Source organism: Pan paniscus, chromosome 14 (genome assembly GCF_029289425.2).
Source record: "Pan paniscus chromosome 14, NHGRI_mPanPan1-v2.0_pri, whole genome shotgun sequence".
NCBI lineage: Eukaryota > Metazoa > Chordata > Mammalia > Primates > Hominidae > Pan > Pan paniscus.
The window spans coordinates 41,078,654-41,100,893 of record NC_073263.2 but is presented as its reverse complement, the minus strand read 5'-3'; the positions used below and the strand labels follow the sequence as shown (position 1 = coordinate 41,100,893).

General features: G+C 39.4%; 1 protein-coding gene across 1 annotated transcript in view; it reads left to right on the top strand.

Annotated features, from left to right (window-relative positions):
* Positions 1 to 22,240, top strand: part of VWA8 (von Willebrand factor A domain containing 8) — a 393,066-nt gene that overhangs the window by 357,307 nt on the left and 13,519 nt on the right. The window contains exons 41-42 of the mRNA XM_003806896.6: positions 11,526 to 11,651; positions 14,615 to 14,773. Coding sequence (XP_003806944.2) covers positions 11,526 to 11,651; positions 14,615 to 14,773 — 285 coding nt within the window. The remainder of the gene's footprint in view (positions 1 to 11,525; positions 11,652 to 14,614; positions 14,774 to 22,240) is intronic.

Sequence of the window (22,240 nt, the reverse complement as noted above, 5' to 3'; positions counted from 1 at the left end):
AAAGTATATGCTTACATATACTCATAAAACATTTTGCATCATTATCCAAATGCCAACACAGCATTTTTCAAGTGTTTTCCTTATTGAATCTATTTTTAATCCATAGGGGAGTTATTCTCAGGTGGGCCTTCTAGTCCTCCATTTAGGAAGATAGGGCTAGTTTAAAACCTAGCTACTGACCAAGCATGGACACGGCCTTGTGTAGAATATGGAACTTTAGATTGAAAACAAAGCAAGGAACCTTTGATTTGGTCCCATTTTGCCATCTTCTGCCAGTCCTGTGTGGCTCCAGTTGACTAATATCTTCCAGCTGTTTTGAGGTTGCTATGTAATCCAAGTAACCATGGGTGTTTCCTTGGTGAACGGCACAAAGTTTGGCCAGGAACTAGCAAATCATCACTTGAGATGACTTTCCAAAGCACAGCCTCAGGCCCACTCATTGATTCCAGGTGGGATTTGAGGAGCAGGAAATGCTGTTGCCACCCATGTTAATGTCTGCTTTAACATGTGCCTATGTTGCAGTACATGTCTTTCCTCTCGATTAAGATAGCTATCACCGGTGACTTTCCTTGGCTTCTTTGAGTTATTGAACCTTTTCCCTTTTGTGAATCGATTGCATGAATCTTCTCATCAGTCCATAAATACTTCAATTATATACTTGGTTCAGAATCTCAATCTCTTATTGCACCATGCATGCTCTAACAAAAGAAAACATCCATTCTTACAAAAAACCACTTGATTTTAATCATATCTTCTCTCCAATGTTTTTCTGATCTATAATCATAATTTCATTCTCAGGCTAAACTAAATTAACCTTTCTCTGATTGCTTTGGCTAGCATGCTTTCTCCATGAACAAACAATTATGTTCCTTTTTTCCCCTGTGGTGTTTCAAAATAAGCTTTTGTTCAGATAAATAGTGCTTTGAACACTGATTGTGTAGCACACACTGTGTTTGGCACTGAGGGCACAGAGATTGATAAGATAGTGTCCCTGTACTAAGAAAATTCTGGGCTTGAGGGGCAGAGAAGGCAGACACCTAAAGATCTCATTCCATTTAATATGGTAAGTACCTAGGTAGAGGGAAGCTTAGAATGTGGTGGAGCTCAGAAGAAAAGGATTCAAGGATAGATTTTGAAGGTAAGGGTACATGAGCTGAGTCTTGAGGGACACACAAGTATTAACCAGACAGAGAAGGGTGGAAACAATGCCCCAGAAGAGGGCACAGCACAGACAGATGCATGACACTGTGTGGTCTCAGGCATGAGCTGACAGCTGGTTCTATCTTCTTTAGGAAGTTTTGTAGCCATGGAGGAGAAAGTTTCAGAGACAAGAGAGGTGGAAGTCAGGAGATTAAATCATAAAACAGTATCAGTTATTCGGGTGAGAAGTGATAGGCACCTGAGCCAGCGTAATTGAAATGAAAATGGAAAGAATGAGACAAATTCAAGAAGCAGTTTGGAGGTAGGACAAAAAGACAAGTGACACTGAATGCGAGGGAAGGGAAATGGGAGGTTTTCAAGCCCTGGAGGACAGAAAGAGACACAGGAAGAGGACAGACTTGTGAAGAAAGCAGATGTTTGCTTTGGATGTTATAGTATGTTTTCTCACTATTGGGACACCTATGTAAAAATATCAAGCATGATGTTTAAAGTTTTCAAAACCTGAATTTGGAGTTCAGGAGCAAGGTGAGGACTAGATAGGGTTTCATGTTTATATGGCTATCTGTATATGTATTTTTGTGGTCATCTGAATAGAGGGACAGCCCAAGCCAAAGGAAGATGTGTCAACTAAGGCAAGAGTGCAGAGCAAAGAGAGGGGAAGGGTGAGAACAGCCGTGTCAAGGAACGTCTACATGTCACAGGAGAGCAGCAAAGTGCCAGTTACTCTTTCTTAGCACATCATGAATGGCTCATCACTCAAGACACGGTGTCAGTGTCCAAGAGAGGACAACTTCATCCAGGTGCAGCCTAGAAATATAGTCCTGACTTCTGGGCTGCATGACTATGGGCATCTCTAACTCAGTCTTTGCCAGGTGACCGTTAAAATTATTTAAGTAGTCAAAAGCTTTACATATTGAAAACCCCACATGTGAGGAGAAATTAATGAAGAGCGCTAGTGACACGCAAACAGCTTTGAAGAATTTTTGCTAAATATACTTTGCTGGGACGCCTCTCAAAGACAACTTGAAAACCTTCCTGAGAAATAGCATTATTCATGAGTAACTGCATGAGAGCTAACAGAATGTCACTAACATCCCTTGATTAGAAAGGCAGGAAAAGAAGAAAGAGCCCTAAAACTGGTGAGAAGCAGATCACTTGACCTCCATTTTGTTACTGCCATGCAAAAGCGTTTGAAAGCAGCAGCGCTAGGGAGGCATGGTTGTGGGGGAGGTCTAGGTTTCATGCAGTGGCTACAAGCAGGAAGCTGAAAGGGGAATAGCCCTGGAAATAGGCCAGACCAGCCCCAACTTATACTTGGCTTGAAGACTAAATCACAAAGGAGCCAAATGCCCAAAGTTGGCCCCATTGCAATGGCTTTTCCAAACAAAATAAGAAATGATGTGGTGATGAAGTTCTCATGCTGGGACTGTCTGCAGTTTCAATTCCTTCCCTGCTGGCATTGTAGATTTAGTTCAACCAGTTTAAAATCTCTCAAGAAGAATTCTAGTAGAAACTAAGTGGAAAGTGAATGCAACCAAGGAGCATCTGTCCAATCTGTTCCTCAACAGTTTTGTATCTCATCATTCGAGAATAAGGACACAGAAAACATAAAATAACATGGGATGTATGAAAAGGTTGTGTACTGAGGTGGAATAACAAGCATTTAAGATATAGAAGATGCTGCTGGGATAGAATATTCTTCAGAAAACAAAATTTTTAGGAAACATCTGCTTTGTGTTCTCACAATTCAAAGAAATTTGAAGTATGTGAAATAAGACATAAATTGAAAAGTATCTGGCTAAGAAGCAAGCAGAAATAATAAGGGAATTGAATGCAATAAGGAAAGATAAGAAAACTAAAAGTGCAGTGCCAAAACTCAAATCTACATGAAAAGTAGAAAGAACAGATTCCATCCAGTCTTAAGTCTAAGTAGTAATGTGAACAAAAAAGTTGAAGTTATTCCAGAGGAAATAAAGGGGTAAAAACCATAAGAAAGCTAATTAGTAAAAACAAAGTAGAGAGCTGACATACAGAGCCCTGAGTCATCCCAATAAATAGAACAGTACATGAAACATGGTAAGTGCTTAGTAAACATATGCTGAATGAACAAATCATATCCCCGTAGAGGAGGCCACTGAAAAATATTCATAAACAATAACCAAAGTAGTAACAAAACCGTACCCAGCTGAAGAAAGGCCTAAGTCTATGGATCAAAAGGACTTTACTAAGTACCATGCAAAATTAACAAAGAGAGAAGCACTCAACACAGCTTCATGGAATTTTAACATTTCAAAAATTTAAAAAAAAATCCTAAAAGCAGAGAAGCAGTTGAAAAACAAGCTATTGTCAGAGAAAGAAAAATTAATTTTACATTAGTTGTCTCTGAAACCTTGAATGCCACAGGATAGTGGAACAAGGTCTGCAGGATTTTGAAGAGACAATTCTTGTTACCCAGGAATTCTGTGCACAGCCAAAGTACAAAGGTGACAGATATTTGCAGATATTCAGAGGCTTAAAATGTCTCTTAAGCACCCTTTTAAAAGATAACTTTGAAATAAATATATATATTTGTATAAATACTCTAGTCAATTAAGAGAGGAATCAAAATTCCTTAAGAATGGGAACCTTGTGATATAAAAGGACCAGCAATGAGCATTAGAAGCAGTTCAACACAAAATCAGGTCTAAATAATTGTGGTAAATATATTTTTTAAAAACTCAAATATCAAGAATCATTCTTTTTAAAGGTATACAATATTAAAAATTATGAATTTAATAAACAGGACCTAAATTCTCATATTATTTTTAAAATTAAAAATCAAGAAGATTTTTGATTCTGTTGGTTTTTGGTTAGTTAAATTGGTATAGAGAAGGAATAGAAGAAAGTAAAAGTGTAACAATTTATGTTACATATGGGAGAGGCAAATAGCCTCATTCCTGAAAATCATAAGAGAAATATAAGTTCAATCATGCTTTTTAAAGACTTAAAGTTAACGGTGCTGGTTCTTTCTAATATAGTTCTTACAAATGACAATATATTTTATAAAAATTCCTCTGATTGCTATGTGAAGAGGGAACTGTACAGGAAAAACCTCTTTGGAAAACTGTTTAAAACTGAAGGAAGGAGACCATTTAGGAGGCTGCTGCAGTGCTCTAGGGGAGAGAAAATGAGGACAGGACTAAGGCTAGGCATGGAGATGGTAAGAGATGGTCAGATACTGCCGGGAGTTGAGAGGATTTGCCCGTGGATTGGGTGTGGATGTAAGGGAGTCAAAGATGACTCCTCAGTGTGGGGCCTGAACAACTGGAAGAGTGGGGTTGCCTCTTGCCCTTCACTGAGATGGGGGAGGACTTAGAGAGAACAGGTTTTCTAGGGTGGAATCCAGGGTTGAGTTTTAAACTTGTGAAGTATAACATGCCTGTTATGTTTGCACACCGAGATGTTCCCAGCTCCTTTTAATTACAAAATATTTAATTCTTGAAGGAAAGACCTGAAATAATTTTAGTTCATAAAAAGTGACTATAGATAGTGTAGTGTTACTCAACATAATGATTTAGTTCCACATCACCATCCAAGAATATAAACTCTTCTAATGAGAATCACCATAGATGATTCACCATTTTCCTTTGCAATGAGATATTACTTCAAGAAACATGAATCCCTTAGAATAAGGTATATATCTCCTCTTTTCTTTCACTATTGAGAGCACCTAGGAACCTACGCAGATATTTAGTAAAATATTTTTAATGGCTATACCAATATGTTGAGAACCACAAAATAAAATTTTGTGTTTCCACTGATTAATAATTTATCTTATAAATTCAATATGAAAGTTTTCCTTAATCCAATAATTATTTGTTTGAGTCATACACATTTGTAGCATAAAAATATATGTTGGTTGAGCATGAAGAGATGTTAAAATAATGGGAGCTAATGTTTAATAAGAGAATCGCTGTTCACAGGTACCCTCTAACATCACTTATAGTTATTCATTCACCCAACAAATATTTCTTGATGATCCTGTAGGCTTTATTCTGTAGAATGTATACACTCTCTATAAAAATTGCTACTTAAGTCTTTTTATTCTCTTCATTAAACAAATTCTGAAGGACTAATATAAAATTGGCTTGATTATAGAGTTTGTAGGTAAAAAAAAGTCTTGATTAATCATAACCCAAATAAGTAAAGACATAAGATTAATCAGAATGATTTCAGTGCTGAAATCATAAGACAAAGTGTCACAAACCACAAGATGATTGGTTTTTGTCAAGTTTATTTATTCTGTCTTTAGTGCTACAGATGTGTGTGTGTGTGTGTGTGTGTGTGTGTGTGTGTGTGTGTGTGTGTACTTTCTGGTTAAGCAGGTATTTCCTGGAAAATGAATTAACCAGAATACATCATTCTCTGAGTATTTCAGTGAGTCTAAGTATTCTTTGTGTGAAAGTAATAAAATTATATTTCTTTTTCAGAAAGTCTGTAACAGACTTTTTACTAATGCAACCTCACTTTATATATAATGAACTCTCATTAGTGTGAATTTATGTATAATACAAAACAGATGGACATATTTACAGGGATACTTTACTTCATGCAATAGGAATATATACCAAAGAACATGTTTGGCCTTTTATTATAAACAAAAGCATATATTTAAATGCAGTAGGAGCTGTTTCAAGAAGTATTTCACTAAGTCTCATAAAATACAGAAGGCTTTATATACACAGTCCAAAACAGTAAATATTTTTATTCAGCCTTCAGTAACTTTCTAAAGAGCTCCCCTTCCAGCCCATTGCCCCCAAGAGCATTCATTCTGACACCTCTTCCTGTTTTAAGTTTCCAAGTATTTGTGGGCTGGCTAGAGGATAGAAAATCAAATTTCTACCCATATTTATCTGCAAGTTACATACTTGAAAACTAATGAACAGTGCTACTATTATAAAAATGTCTTTGTGCCTAATAGTTTTGACTCAAAAGGCTGATACATATGTTTACTTCTCAAGAACAACAACTACTGGTTCATGTTCCTAAAAATATCAATGACAAGCAGTACCAAAAGTAATTCATTTATCTGCAAATAAAAATAAAAATGAAGGAGTATACTGTACACCAAAAGAATGGCTAAAAAAATTATTTTAAGCTGTCAATATCAAGTGTTGGTGAGGACAGAAGCAAATGAAACCCTTATACTCTGCTCACAGGAATGTAAATTGGGAAAACCACTTTGGAAAACTGTTCATCAGTATACACTAAAGCTGAACATATCCATACTCTGTGACCCAGCGTTTCCACACAACGAAATATGCACATACCTGCTCCAAAAGACATATTCAGTTATGGTGGCATTATTTTTAATAGCCCCAAACTGAAATCAACAGAATTGTAGAATGGGTAAATTGCGACAAAGTCATACAATGGAATACCGTTGCAGCACAAAAGAGAATAAAGTTCTGCTACATACAACATGGGTAACTCACAGAGATAATGTTGAGCCACACAAGCCAGAAACAAAAGAGTATATATTGTATGATTTCATATTTATAAAGTTCAGAAACAGGCAAACTTAATTTATAGTAACAGAGGTCAGTATAGGAGTTACCTTTGGCAGGGAGAAGGTAATGTCCAGAACAGGGCACTGGGAGGCTTAGGCGGTGTGGATGATTAAGATTGTGTGTTTACTTTGTAAAAGTACATTCTTAAGATTTGTATACTTTATTACAAGTACTTAAACTTGAAAAGTTAACCCCCCAAAAGAAAGAAAAAGGTAGCAGATTTATTGGAAAAAGTGTTTCCCTCTCCCTTACTCTCACTGCAAATTTTACCAAGTCCTTTTCTTTTATTGGCATATGTAATGGAAACAGTCTTCAAGCTAGAGAGTACCTTAAGGGCAGATAATCATTATGGGAAAAGAAGCAATATCAGCACAAGAAAATTAAGACCTAAAATCCCTGGATTCTTGCATGTTGGTGAACAAAACTGAGAGTTACATGTTTTGCTTAATTGCATTACGTATCACAGAAAATGTAACAGCTTTCCTTGAATTTTTTGACAGGGCCTAATAGTCCTTCATGGTACTTGAATCAGTCTTCTCAACTTCATCTAGTTTTAAGCATTCTGTGATCTATTTCATGAAATGTAGCGGTTTCTCCCTCTTTAATTGCATGGCCTGGGACATGCAGTCCTCTAGGAATTTGTCTTCCCAAAAAATTTAAACCCAAATTCTTCCCCTTGGGGGAATCTTGCCTTTGTAAATCTTATTGGAAGTGTAGTCATTTCTGCAGCAAAGAATCTTGCTTCGCTTATAGTGTATTTGCATCCTAATGCTGCATTTCTTTGCTCATTATTCTAATTTTCTATATAGTGTAATGTTTTTGAATTGTTTAAGATAATAGTTAGGAATTTTAACCGAAGTTAAAAACAAACCTCAGTTATCAATGGAAATAATTCCGTGAGCTGATGCCTGCTATGCTCCGCCAACATCAGCTGTGTGTCCTCCAGCTACAGCAACCAGGTCACAATTAGTCCCTCTACCCGTCATCTTGACAACTTTTTTTTGCCATCAACTATAAGATATATTCTGGTTTTAGAAACACCAAAATAAAGAGGACAGTAGAATTATTAGTTAGAATTTTAACATTTTTTATTTTCTCTGTGGTAAGATGGTGGGGTTTAAATTTATTTTTACTACAGTTGTGACCTGCATTAGAAATCACAAAAATTAGCTCACACCCATAGTCCCAGCACTTTGGGAGGCTGAGGTGGGAGGATCACCTGAGGCCAGGAGTTTGAGACCAACCTGGGCAATATAGCAAGATCCCCAACTCCACAAAAATTTAAAAATAAAAAATTAACCAGGTGTAGTGGTACATGCCTGTAGTCTCAGCTACTTAGGATGCTGAGGTGGTAAGATCACTAGAGCCCAGGAGTTCAAAGTTCAAGGGTGCAGTGAGCTATGATCGTACCACTGCACTCCAGCCTGGGTGTCAGAGACCTTGTGTCAAAAAAAAAAAAACCAAAAATTACAAAAATGACAATCTGTAGCCATTACGGTGGCTCGTTACATGGTAAAAGCATCACTGGTTAATAAAACCATGTAGCAGCTAATGGGATTGGGTAGGGAGTCCTTGGGGTCATTGCCTTGTCAATGTATTTATGAAAACTGGGAAAATCAATGCTTCATGATGACAGTGCCATGACCAATAAGTAACATGTTATATACAATTTCATTCCAGTTCTAATCCCACATTTCTCTTAAACCCGGCTCAAGAATCCAAGTTCCATGCCACTTTAATGGCTGCTAACCACTGCCACCCTGTTCTCTTTTACTTTCTTCAGTGCTGGTTTTCCCAGTCTAGACTAGTCTGTGAGAGTCTGTCCTCATCTATGAAAGCCATTAGAATCCAGTGCTCTGCAGCTTGGTACCTCCAAGAGTTGTAGAATGTGAAGACTGAAGGTACATAAATGGTCATCCACAATAGCATTTCCCAGGATAAATTATCCAGGAAGCCTGAGGATTATCCACACTAGAGAACAGAAATGTTAGGAAAGAAGAGGTAAGAGCTAAGTCCCAATCACTGGTGCAGGGAGGGGGCCTGAAAAGGACTGTGCTGTGTGGTCAAGGTTGTCTGTCTGATTCACAGATAGATCAGTAGGAAGAGATTCTAGAAGACTGTGCACATTCCTTCCTCTTGCCACCCGTAGCTGGGTATCTGATCAAGTTTTACATGATAGCTATGCTCCAGTGACCCATTTTCCTGAGAGATCATGGGATTCTTGCCAAGAACATAATCTGGAAAGAACATTCTCCCAAGGGTCACATACATGGTAGTTCTTAGAATTAACTTCCCACCAAAATTAATAATCCATATGCTGGTGATGTTTGCATTAATCTATTGGTATTCCAAAATGGTAATTTTGCCCGTTTCCAGCAAGGGTATCAGGAACAAGAAAACAATACATACTGTAATACCCAGAATTATATTGTGTGGTGCTTCTTTGTGTAATGGCTGACCTGGCCCTAAAACAGACACCAGCTGCCTGAGGCTTAGTGGCTTTGTATTTCCAACGACAGTGCTATCACATAGCCACCTCCCATGAAACACTGATGGAAGCATGCTTAACTTAAAGTGGACTAAGTTGTCCGTATGTGTTTCATCCACTGCAATAAATAATAGTACCAGCTAACACGGCTCACCAGGCTCTTTCTTAGCTGATTCCAAGTAAGATTTTATTAATTTTACAATAGCTTACTAAAGTAGAGACTAGTGTTATCTTCATTTTAGAGATGAAGAAACAGAGATGCCGACAGGTTGAGTAATTTGCTTCAGATCAGATATTGAACAGTGGTGAAAGAACGGTTAGAACCAGGCTGATGCTGGAACACATAATCTTTTTTTTTTTTTTTGGAATTAACAGAGAAGGGCTTTTAATAACACTATTATAAATATTTTCAAGGATTTTAGGGAAAATATGAACATAATGAAAAGAGAAATGGAAACTATTGAAAAGAAAAACGAATAGAACTTCCAGAGCTGAAAGCTATAACATCTTTTTTTTTTTTTTTCAAAACAAATAAGAGTAAAGATCTTTACTAAATTTATTCATTCCTTGGTGTCAATGCTTCCTGAATTTTTCTTGTTTTTTTATTTTATTTTATTTTATTTTTTATTATTATACTTTAAGTTTTAGGGTACATGTGCACATTGTGCAGGTTAGTTACATATGTATACATGTGCCATGCTGGTGCACTGCACCCACTAACTCGTCATCTAGCATTAGGTATATCTCCCAAAGCTATCCCTCCCCCCTCCCCCCACCCCACAACAGTCCCCAGAGTGTGATGTTCCCCTTCCTGTGTCCATGTGATCTCATTGTTCAATTCCCACCTGTGAGTGAGAATATGCAGTGTTTGGTTTTTTGTTCTTGCGATAGTTTACTGAGAATGATGATTTCCAATTTCATCCATGTCCCTACAAAGGACATGAACTCATCATTTTTTATGGCTGCATAGTATTCCATGGTGTATATGTGCCACATTTTCTTAATCCAGTCTATCATTGCTGGACATTTGGGTTGGTTCCAAGACTTTGCTATTGTGAATAATGCCGCAATAAATATACGTGTGCATGTGTCTTTATAGCAGCATGATTTATAGTCCTTTGGGTATATACCCAGTAATGGGATGGCTGGGTCAAATGGTATTTCTAGTTCTAGATCCCTGAGGAATCGCCACACTGACTTCCACAATGGTTGAACTAGTTTACAGTCCCACCAACAATGTAAAAGTGTTCCTATTTCTCCACATCCTCTCCAGCACCTGTTGTTTCCTGACTTTTTAATGATTGCCATTCTAACTGGTGTGAGATGGTATCTCATTGTGGTTTTGATCTGCATTTCTCTGATGGCCAGTGATGATGAGCATTTTTTCATGTGTTTTTTGGCTGCATAAATGTCTTCTTTTGAGAAGTGTCTGTTCATGTCCTTTGCCCACTTTTTGATGGGGTTGTTTGTTTTCTTGTAAATTTGTTTAAGTTCATTGTAGATTCTGGATATTAGCCCTTTGTCAGATGAGTAGGTTGCGAAAATTTTCTCCCATTTTGTAGGTTGCCTGGAACACATAATCTTAACTACTACTTTAGTTTGCATGCATAAAAACATCTTAGCTATTCTTCCCACTCATTAATGTAAATATAGTAGTTGGCTGTAATAAGCATATGCCTTGATTGGGATACTATAATTCTTTATCATTTTACTGCCGTAAAATTAGTCTATCTGGCATAATTGTAAGTTATTGTAGCAAAGTATTATGTGAAAAAACTTTTAGAAAAGTAATCCAGAAGATTTCTGAAAATAGATAACCAGAAAGACTTGTGGGGTACAAAATGTTCACATACTATTGTTTTCAGCTATTTCCATTTGCACTCTAAGTCCCAGAGAACTTGAGTAACAAACTCTTTACCAAAAGGTAGAATTCTAAAGGTCACATTTTCTCTGGGCTTACAGACAATGTTAACAAATTCAAGCAGATTATTTTAACTAATAAACTTTTGAGAAGCACCGTGACAGAAAATCTGTAAGAAATGCGCCCCCATTATTATATTTCCAGATACTGGACATCTCTCCAGGGACTCATTTGCATAGCATCTTTCATTCATTTTATTGTTCCATATGTTGAAAGAATTAAAACGGACAAAGGGCATTTATTTGTTAGCAGAGCAGAAACCACTTCATTTATATGACTATGTTCATGCAGAACCATCACTTACTGAAAAGATCCCAGGTGTGTTTCCTGTTATTCATGCACAATGTCTGTCAGAGACTCTGCAGAACTAATTAAGGCTTTGTGTGTGTATGTGTGTCTTTTGTAGGCTAAAGGTAAAGAAAGACAATGGCTAAGACATCAAGCTACTGGAGAATTAGATGATGCCAAGATCATTGATGGGCTGACTGGAGAAAAAGCCATCTACAAACGTCGGGGTGAGCTGGAGCCACAAGTAAGTCATGGTGAACTGCTAGCCTCAGCTCTGCATAGTCTAGCCCTCTTTACAGAAACTTGATTTCATGAGTTGTGTCAAAATATCACAAATCCTGAATATGGTAACCAAGGAAAGCATTATGTTAAAAAAAAAAAAAAAAAAGAGAAGAACAACTCCATAAATATTATACTATTTATTATTCAACTCAAGGTCCCAGCAAGAAACATAAGGCATGCTCAAATTAGGTAATTTAAGAAACAGTCAGTACAAAGACTATTTACAAAAATAAGGGTGGGGTTTAGGAAAATCAAAAATAAACAGTGCAGTAACCCAGGGATAGCAACAGCAGGGATCTAACTCACTCTGAGGCCTAAAAGGGCAGAATGAGACAGCAGCTCCTGGAACCTGGAGAAGGCGGTTGATGGAGTGGTAGCCTTCAGCAGAAGGGGAGCCAACCCATGGGCAACAGCAGAGAGGGGGCCAAGGGAATAAATACTCCACCCTCACCCCCTGACCTCCACCAGTGCCTCCCATGAGCAGAACCCACTGGGAGCCAGCAGCCAAGAGGCCAGCTGATGTGGTTGTAGGGGCCAAGGGAAAACTTCCCCTTCGCCCTCTGAAGGTTCTCTGAAAATCACCTCACAAAAGGCACATTAATAGGAGAAGAGGCATACAAATGTATTAATGTGCACCGGGGTGAAACCAAGGGTGAGTCCCCCTCCACACAGTGAAGTACAGATGCTTATGTACCCTTCTTCTTAAGGGAAAAGGAGATGGAGAAGTGTAGATGATTTTACGGGGGTAGTAAATGGTTTTAGGGCAATTCAGTGGACTTGAAGAGCACACAGTGGCCTGGGACAGAGTCTGTTAGGCCCACAGAGCAATGGTTTGTGACCGAAGTCTGTCCAGGTGTGTTGACAGACTTCAGCCTTTCTTCCTGTGATATGAGTTCAGTTGATGAAAACTCAGGGAAGGGCCCAGAGTAATGGTTTTCTTCTTTGGAGCTCTGAACTTTAGACAGTTGAAGAAACTTCAGAGAACAAATTATCCGGTGCTTTGTGGGGAGAGGGAGGAAGGTCAGTGAGACTTTGATGCTGCTTCTTCAGTTCAGCATGTCCAAGCACCATATTTAGAGGGTATCGATTTCTGAGCTCCAACACGGATTGTCCACACAGATCAACTCCCAGGACACAGAGCAGGTGCCCTGGAGGGGAAACTGAAGACACCTGGTGTGTCTGTTAAGCCTAGAGAAACCTTCAAGTGAAAACAATAAAACAACCTTGGTGATTTTCTACTGTTCTCTTACTTTAAAGATCAGTGTCCATCATATAACTGAAAAAAAATATAGAAAATAAGAACGTCTCCCTTAAGTAACTATAATTGTAGTATGTAAAGTTTTAGACAGCCATAAATTTAAAATATTTGCAATGTAATAGCAAAACAAAATGGTGACAGGATGAAATATTGAGTCTCTTGGTGAGCTCTGTGATCTCCTGTATTCCTGGGTAACCAGAATTGCTGAGTCGCCACTGAGAGCTGGGGGTGCAGTGACTGGTAGGGGGAAGGGAGAGTCACTCCTTTTAAATATTTATTTAGAGAGGATCTGGTGATTTGGGGAGTTCTTATTTCTGTGTCATTGGTATGAGTCAACAACTGCTTTCTTTACTGAATCATTGTGGTCAACAAATGTGTTTGGATACATCTGAAATTGTGAGTAGTCATGGAAGCATATGTATAAGTGTTCTTAATTTGGGCAGACTCAACAAATTTTTAAGAAATATGTTGGATTTGCCTCAAACCATTACACTCTCAATACCCACCGTGTTTTCTTGAAATTACTAACTCTGCTCATTATTTTTTATATTTAATAACAGCAAATATTTAATAACAGAATAATCTGGAATTTTTCTTCTTCCTTTTTTTTTTTTTTTCTAGAGACAGGGTCTTGCTTGTTGCCCAGGCTTTAGTGCAGTGGCACAATCATAGCTCACTACAGCCTCAAACTATTGGGCTCAAGTGACCCTCTCAGCTTACCCAGCTGAGTAGCTGGGAATATAGGCACATAGCACCACCCTAGCTGATTTGTGTATTTTTTTGTAGAGATGAGTTCTTGCTGTGTTGCCCAGGCTGGTATTGAACCCTTGGCCTCAAGCAGTTCTCCCACCTTGGCCTCCCAAAGCACTGGGATTACAGGCATGAGCCCCTGCACGCAGCCTTCTTCTTTTTTATCGTAAGCAAAACTAACAAACTTTTTTTTAAAATCTGCAAATTGGCAGTCGTGGGTCTAAAATCAAACTTAATCTTGTAATCTTAATTGACAGTTGTTTCTAGATAGCAATTTGATGCCACTTTTATGCTTTCAAACTGCCAAGAAAAGAAAAGCACTAATTCAGTAATGTGGAAGGAAGAGAAGATGTGCAGCTTAGTAAACACAAAAGTCGTTTTTAAAATCTTTTCTTTAATTTCTTTGCCAGACCCCCATCACATAACTTCGTTTTAGGAATCTGACATTACCTGTGGCCTATGTGATAATTTTCAGGTCACTACCCGACACGTACAAGTAAAATTGACATGGGCTTCCCTCCAAAATAACACAAACTCTTGCTAGAGTTACTGACTCTGAGGCATGAAGTGAAAATGACATGTCATTCCAGATTATTATTTTTAAGTCATCATATTATTTTTAAGGCATCAACCTCGGTAAGTCAACTTTACTAGAGTGAGCTTTAAAAGGACTATATTCCAAAGGAAAATATTTTCTGTGTGGCCCCAACCATTAGCACAAGTCTGAAATTCTGTTTACTGCAGTACAACCCATAGATGCCTTGCTACCTGCTAGGACAGCCTTGTGCAGGGCTGAGCCTATGGCTGGTCTGCCCATCTCGGGGCTGGCACGCTGGAGCTTCTATGAGATCCCCAAGACAGCCACCAGGGGAAGTTTGCCAGTTCACAAACGGCTTTTCTATTATTTCTTCCCTCAGCTTGGCAGCCCACAACAGAAACCCAAGCGTCTGCGCCTGGTGGTGGATGTGTCTGGTAGCATGTACCGTTTCAACAGGATGGATGGCCGGCTTGAGCGCACAATGGAGGCTGTGTGTATGGTCATGGAAGCCTTCGAGAACTATGAGGAGAAGTTCCAGGTAATGACATGAACTAAGAATAATGAGAGGCATCATTGACCACGATGATGGATAGGAGGATTCAAACTCCATCCAGAGTGAATGAAAATCTTCATCCTCTCACCAGCTCATTCATCAGTGCAGAGAAAGTGAAGCTTTTGTTTTATCTGAAGTAGTAATTGTAAAATAACTCCGTAATTTAAAAGTCTGATTACTACAGAAGAAATGCTGCAGCCATGATGTTAGAAAAAAATGAGCTGCTTAGAAGCAAAAGTCTGTTCCCAGACTCCTCAGAGCCTCCGGTCCTTATCCCAGTTCCCCATACCCACCCACTCTTGCCCCATCACTAGCCAAGCAGCCTTCCAAAGTTTGAGTCCACCCTGAAAGCTTCAGTATCACGTTCCATTTCCACATGGGCAGGGGTTATACAGTCATTGGTGTCTCCCCAGCTAACAATGATGATGATTATCCCAGGAGAAAAGCAGGTTTCCATTTCAACTGTTTCCATTTTGGCATTCTTAGTTTGCTGTACACCCTCCATTTCAGAAGTCTGAGCATGGTGAAGGGACCCCCAATGCTGCTGTGTTACTGCTTGATATGAGCCTATTAATCCTCTCTTAATCAGCCACAGAGAGCACCTGCACTTCTGGCCCTTACCAGAGCAAACAACCTTGAATTCAGTCACATGCCATGTAATTATTATCAAAAGTTCAATCATGAGAAATGCTGTATGCACGTGCAGATATGCATGAAGGACACACAGTCCATAGACAGACTAGATTTTATTATGGATCAAACATGTCCTACAGAAATCAGTGATCTTAGATTGCTATTAGGCTTGACATCCCACATGTACCCCAGGATTGCTTCCCTGAGTTGTGTCTCTGTGTTATGAGGTACGCAACAAGAAACAGATTGATGAAACCCATCACTTCATGTACTTTAGGCCTATTATTAAGGATACTGCCCCCCTGAATTTCCCAGAGCCCCTTGTGTGAAGCTCTACGTGAGGAATTCCTTTTAGAATTAAGTGGAAGAAGAAGGGCAGCTTCAGCTAATGAATGCTGTGGGTTGCCGGGCTCTGTCCAAGTACAGGATACGAATACAAATAAGACATGGACTTTCACCGTGGGGAGTAGCTTTGTTTCCCTTGAAGAACTGAAATGTGTTTCCCCTTGTGATTAGTGAAAGCCATGGAGCTGCTTAAGATTCCCTCTTGGTTTTAGTTGCCAGGAAGCTCAGAGCTAAAATCAAAGACCAGCTATGACAACTTTGTTATGTTTCATGGCTTGCAGACCAGTGTTCGGCTTTTTCCTTTTCTTCACCCTTGCTCCCTTCAGGTATAAGTTTTCCTTGATTTTTTTTTTTATGCTTTATGGGTTTATAGAAAATGTTTATTTTAAAGTATTTTAGGTCCTTTCTAGTATGAGATAGATTATAGTTCTTAAATCACTTGGACCATTGATGACTAAAGAATTTTTAGACATCTATTGTATCAGCATAAATACCCATATCCTACCTAATGTATTAAAACCTTTGAGAGTTGCCAGTATTTGGATCAGTCCCTTCTCCTGTTTTATGGATCTTGAATTTCAGTGTTCCTCGGCTCTCTTTGAGCTATATGGAGGGTTTTTTTTTCTTTTTCTTTTTCTTTTTTTTAAGACGGTGTCTCGCTCTGTCGCCCAGGCTGGAGTGCAGTGGCGTGATCTCGGCTCACTGCAACCTCTGCCTCCTGGGTTCAAGCAATTCTCCTGCTTCAGCCTCCTGAGTAGCTGGGATTACAGGTGCCCGCCACCACGCCTGGCTAATTTTTGTATTTTTAGTAGAGATGGGGTTTCACCATGTTGGTCAGGCTGGTCTCAAACTCCTGACCTCGTGATCTGCCCATCTCAGCCTCCCAAAGTGCTGGGATTACAGGCGCAAGCCACCGCACCTGGCCCTATAGGGAGATTTTTAACCCAATGTAGACCATAGCAAATATACTACCATTAAAATTGGCAGATTCATAGTTAGCTTGAATAAAATCTCCTGTTAGAAATAGGATTTCTACATTTTTGAGGGAAGAGCTGCTCTGACATGTGAAACTACTTCTCCCAAGTTTTTAGAAAGAAAATTCATTAGGAATTAACCAACAAATTGGTTGACACAGCTCCCTCCCCAGGACTGGGTAAAGGATGAGACAGGGAAGAAGGTGGCAAAGTTACTAGTGTTCAGGGTGCCATTCCGATGCCTCCAGGGAGGTGGTATGATTGTCACGCAGCAGGCTGAGTATTTCATTGCATCTCACGCAGCCGAGCGTATAGAAAGATCTCCATTTATTCAGTTCTCACTTATAAAAGTCTATAATATGGAAGAATTATTAATGAAACTAGACCTGTCACACACAAAAAAGGAACAATATCAAGGAAATGAGCATTTCACAAGATGTTGTTTCATTTTTTTTTTTATTGACAGTTACAAACCAAACTGTTGCCATATGACCTGCTGGATGTCAGTTAAATTCCGCGAAATTACAAACATTACCTGAGCACTTCCTAGGAGTAGAGCACTCTGCTGGGTAGCCCAGTGAGGGAGATGATGAAAACTACTCATTCTGATAGAAGGTTCAGTGAGCAATGTGTGAGCAGAGCTGCTTCTTCACACCTGCCTCTGTGGGTATCATCCCTAAAACAGTATTTTGCTAATACTCTCTTCAGTTGCCACAGTAGTATAAAGAATTTCCTCAGTCTTTATCAGCACAACCACAGATATATTGAGAAGACAACCATAGTTAACATCTGACTGAAAAATCCAAGTGAAATTGTAGCAAGACACCAAGATAAAATAAATTTTTCAGGCCTTGAAGACATTTTTTATGCCATTAAATTCTTAACAAGAAGCACGTTAATGGTTTTAGTCCCATCACATTCACTACAGTTACATTAGAGCTTTATTTAAGACCATAGAAAGTCTTAAGAACCCAGTGTATTAAAATCTTTCCAACCAAAGGAAGAGACCTTAAAACATCACAAAAAAGCTCTTTGAGCCTCTTTCAGAAAAATTGATACCTGGGTGAGTGTCTGGAGGAACAAGGTGGACCCAGCAAGGCATATGAGTCCTGTTCCTGCAAACTCCTCATCGTGTCCACAGACTTTAGAACTGGGGTCACCTCGGAGGCCATTTACTCCACCATCCTCATTCCACAGACAGAAAGCCCAGGCCCAGACACAGGTGGATTTTCCCCAAAGTCGGAAGACTAGCAGGAGATAGTAGCATAGAGCCCAGGACTCTTATTTGTTTTCCCTTTTTTTTGTTTGGTTTCATTTTTAAACTTTTCCTTTATTTCCCAACTTTTTAATTTGAAAAATTTTAAACCTACAAAAAAAGTTGAAAGAAAAGTAAAACCCATGTACCCTCACTTAGGTTCACTAATTGTTACCGTTTTGCCTCACTTGCTTTGTTTCTCTCCAAATATTTACAGTACTCTCTCTACCCCCGCCCCCAAATCATTTGAAAGTAAATTATAAGCAGCATAATGCTTTACCTCTAAATACTTCATTATATGTCTCCTAAGAGTAAGGACATTCTCTAATACAACTTCAATACCATTATCACGCCTAAGAAAATTATCAGTAATCCCATACTGTCTTATAATATCCAACTCAAATTCAATTTTATCAGTTGTCCCAAAAATATCTTTTATAATTGTCCCCTCTCCCTGCTGTCCACCTAGGATCCAAAGTTCACACCTTACTTTGCCTCTTTTAGTCTGGAACAGCCACCTCCCCTACCACTGCATTTTTTTGCTTTTCATGACAGTCACTCTCATGACCCTCTCATGAGGGTCCAGGCCAGTTGTCTTATAGATTCTTTTTTTGTTTGTTTGTTTGTTTTTTGAGATGGAGTCTTGCACGGTCACCCAGGCTGGAGTGCAGTGGCATGATCTTGGCTCACTGCAGCCTCCGCCTCCCAGGTTCAAGCGATTCTTCTGTCTCAGCCTCCCGAGTAGCTAGGACTACAGGCATGTGCCACCACGCCTGGCTGATTTTTGTATTTTTAGTAGAGACAGTGGTTTCACCATATTGGCCAGGCTGGTCTCAAACTCCTGACCTCGTGTTCTGCCCGCCTTGGCCTCCCAAAGTGCTGGGATTACAGGCGTGAGCCACCGCACCTGGCCCTAGACTGTTTGTTATACTGGATTTTCTGGTTGCTTTCTCATGGTGCCATTTAACTTGTCCCAATATCCCCTGTATTTCCAAAACTCCTAACAGGCCTTCTCTCCATATGGGACTTTGTATCATCTTCCTACCGCTCCTGGCAATGTGTCTGAGATTTAAGTACCCACAAGCCACCCAATCTCTGCTAGGGCTCCCCAGGCCAATGCGCAGGGCAGGAAGGAGGTAAGATGGAGCTCCTTACATTCTGTAAGAGTTATTTCTACTTATAATTACAGTTGTCCCTTGGTATCTATGAGGGATTGGATCCAGGATCCCTCTCAGATACTAAAACCTGTGGATGCTGAAATCTTCCAGCTGGCCTTCCTCTCCATGGGTTCCACATCTGCATATGCAAAGGGCTGACTATAAATGTTTGGGGGTATATAGGTGATTGGTGCACGCAGCAGAAAGTGTAAGAGGTATAAAAGGAGGAAGAGTGAAGAGTAAGCCACTGCCCACCCCCTCTCAGCTCCCAGCTCCTCTCTCCAGTACAACCACTATTAGTGGAATTATCAGTCTCTTCTCAGAGATATTTGATGCACATACATTCAGTGGCTGTGTACCATGCATTCTGTTCTGTATCATTATGTTATATGATCATATTCAACTGAATACTTTCATTTTCTCATTTGTGAAAGGCATAAAGGGAATAGGAATAACTAACAAAAGGATTTAATTTACTCAGAAAATAGAAAATTATGCATGAACAGAAAACAGTTTGAGGAGCTCCTAGAGAAAAATGTATATTCCATAGCCCAGAATGGCATCACACATGGGGTCATTAGGAATTCAGCAGTGTGATCTGAGACTCCCCAGCCCCAGTTCCAGACAGTTCTTAATGTTGTCTTCCTGCAGTTATCCCTCAGTTGTAAAGGTGTCTAGTCTGTATTTGCTTTGAAACCTTCAGAAGCCGCTGGCCTGGTCTGTGCTCTGGACTCTCCCCGTCTCTCTTGGCGTCTGCTTTGTGTTTTGCTTGGCTTGAGTGCAGCTCCTGAGCCATGGGTCATTACAGTCTAGGTCCCGGAGGCTCATTTGGAGTCAGCCTCTATTTTTTATTCCACATTATCATGACCTGTGCTAAACCACAGGGACCCTAGAGCAAGAATTACTGAGAAGGAAAGGTAATTCAGTGGCAAGACACATCTCTAAGCCATTTGGAGTGTTTAAAGTTTCTCATAATTGCTCCACCAACTGAATTCAGCTATTCCCGGGAATAGCATTCACAGTAGGTCACTGAAGACTAGCGCAACATCATTTGCTTATAATCAGCATAAGCTCCTCTACTCTTGTAGTCAGCATCATTCTTAGTGTTCATGTAGTGCTTCAAATTAAAGTGAAAAGTAGAATAGTACTGTTTGTGTGAACCGTTGTCTTTTCATCAAGAAGCATTTTTTTCCTTAACCTTCATTCCAATTTGTTCCTCATGCTTTCTCCAAGCTCCTGGGAATGTTTTCACTGTAATCTTGAAATACACCTCCTTTTCAAAGGCTCTTAATGGCTTAATTTTTTTTCAAAGTACTCAATAATACCAAAGTTAGGTAACTATTTCTCCACTAAGCACTCAAATAGTGGGACCAGAAAAGAGATTTATTTCATTATTCAGAAGTTGCACTTGGAAAAAAAAAAGAAACTTAAACTTATTGTTTCTGTGAAGGCATATAAACCATATCCTAGGGCAGTGGTTTTCTAACAGTGTAACAAGAACCTTTGAAGGATGTTTGGCAGTGGAGGGGGGCAGTGAGTAGGCAGCACTTTGTGCCCCATTGCCCTCCATCCCCAATTCAACTACAACAATTTCACATGTATAGATAATGCAGGATGTTTCATAAGCTGGGCTTTTGTGCAGTATTTCATTTGAAGGAAGGGTTCCACTGTTAACAAATTTTTAAAGGAAAGGAAGAATTAGAAAGCCATTGTGTTAGGGATTATGTAATGTACTGGATTATTATTTCTCACAGGCTCTGAGGGCTTTCTTTCTGGAAAAGGTGCCATTGACCCTCTGATTTAGATGACTCACTCCTCCCTTGACAGAAGAAAACAAGGCATTAGGTGTTCCTAAAACTAAGAGAAGCAGGCTTTTTCATTACAATTCTTAAACATACCATTAAGTTTATATAGAATTTGGGGGGTAGGAATGGCCTTGGAAATTATTTTCACCAACCTTTTTGTTTTACAGAAGAGAAAACAAAGATTCAAAGAGGTTCAATGCTTTGCCCAAGGTCACACCGTGACAGTGCAAAGCCAGCACTTCTGACTTCCACTTCAGGGCTCTTAGTTGATGTTTCATCCCTGTTTCTTATAGCTGTTTTATCTCTGTTCAATTTGGTTTTTTTAAACTGTAATTCAGGAGCAAGTGTATCATTTATGTAAGGTACTCTGTCTTCTACCCTTGGCACCTCACCATCCAAGGGAGGTATAATAGACAAACTTTTCTCAAAGATACCTTGATCAGAAAGGCTGAGTTAACTCCCAGGAGGAAGTGGAAACATATGACTCACAAATCAGCACCTGCCAGGGAAATTTCTTCTATCAAGAACTTAATTCAGTATCTGTAATTAATCTCTTTCCAGTACCTCAAGAATGTTTCACAGGTTTAGAAATGGAGACCAGTCATCCTATCAGTTTAGGCTGTGAATAAATTCTTATTGCTACATGGAGATTGGACCAAAGGAGGTCGTACATACTTTTCTGAGTCCATTCAAACAAGAATTCAGAATTGATTCAATTGTGGATGTAGAAATATTGGCCAACCCAACCATTCAAAAACAAGTAGAGATGGGAGGGGAGCGTAGCTGGGGAAGTAGTTATTTCTGTGTAGTAAAAACACTGGGCCGGGCACAGTGGTTCATGCCTATAATTCCAGCACTTTGGGAGGCCAGGGCGGGTTTATTGCTTGAGCCCAGGAGTTCAAAACCAGCATGTGCAATGTAGCAAGACCCTGTCTCTACAAAAAAAAAAAAAAAAAAAAAATACAAAAATTAGCCAGGTGTGGCGGTGCATGCCTGTGGTCCCAGCTACTCAGGAGGCTGAAATGAGAGGATTACTTGAGCCCAGGAGGTTGAGGCTGCAGTGAGCTGTGATCGTACCAGTGCATTCCAGTCTGGCCAATGAGCAAGACCCTGTCTCAAAAGAAAATAAAAAAATAAAAACAACCAAAATGGATTTAGTGTCAGAAAACCTGGGGTTTAACCAACACCCTTAAGGAAGTCTGTTAGTCTCTCTAAGAATCAATTTCTGCATTTGTGACATGAGGATAACACCCCAAAGCTTGTAGAGAAAATCAAAATGAGAT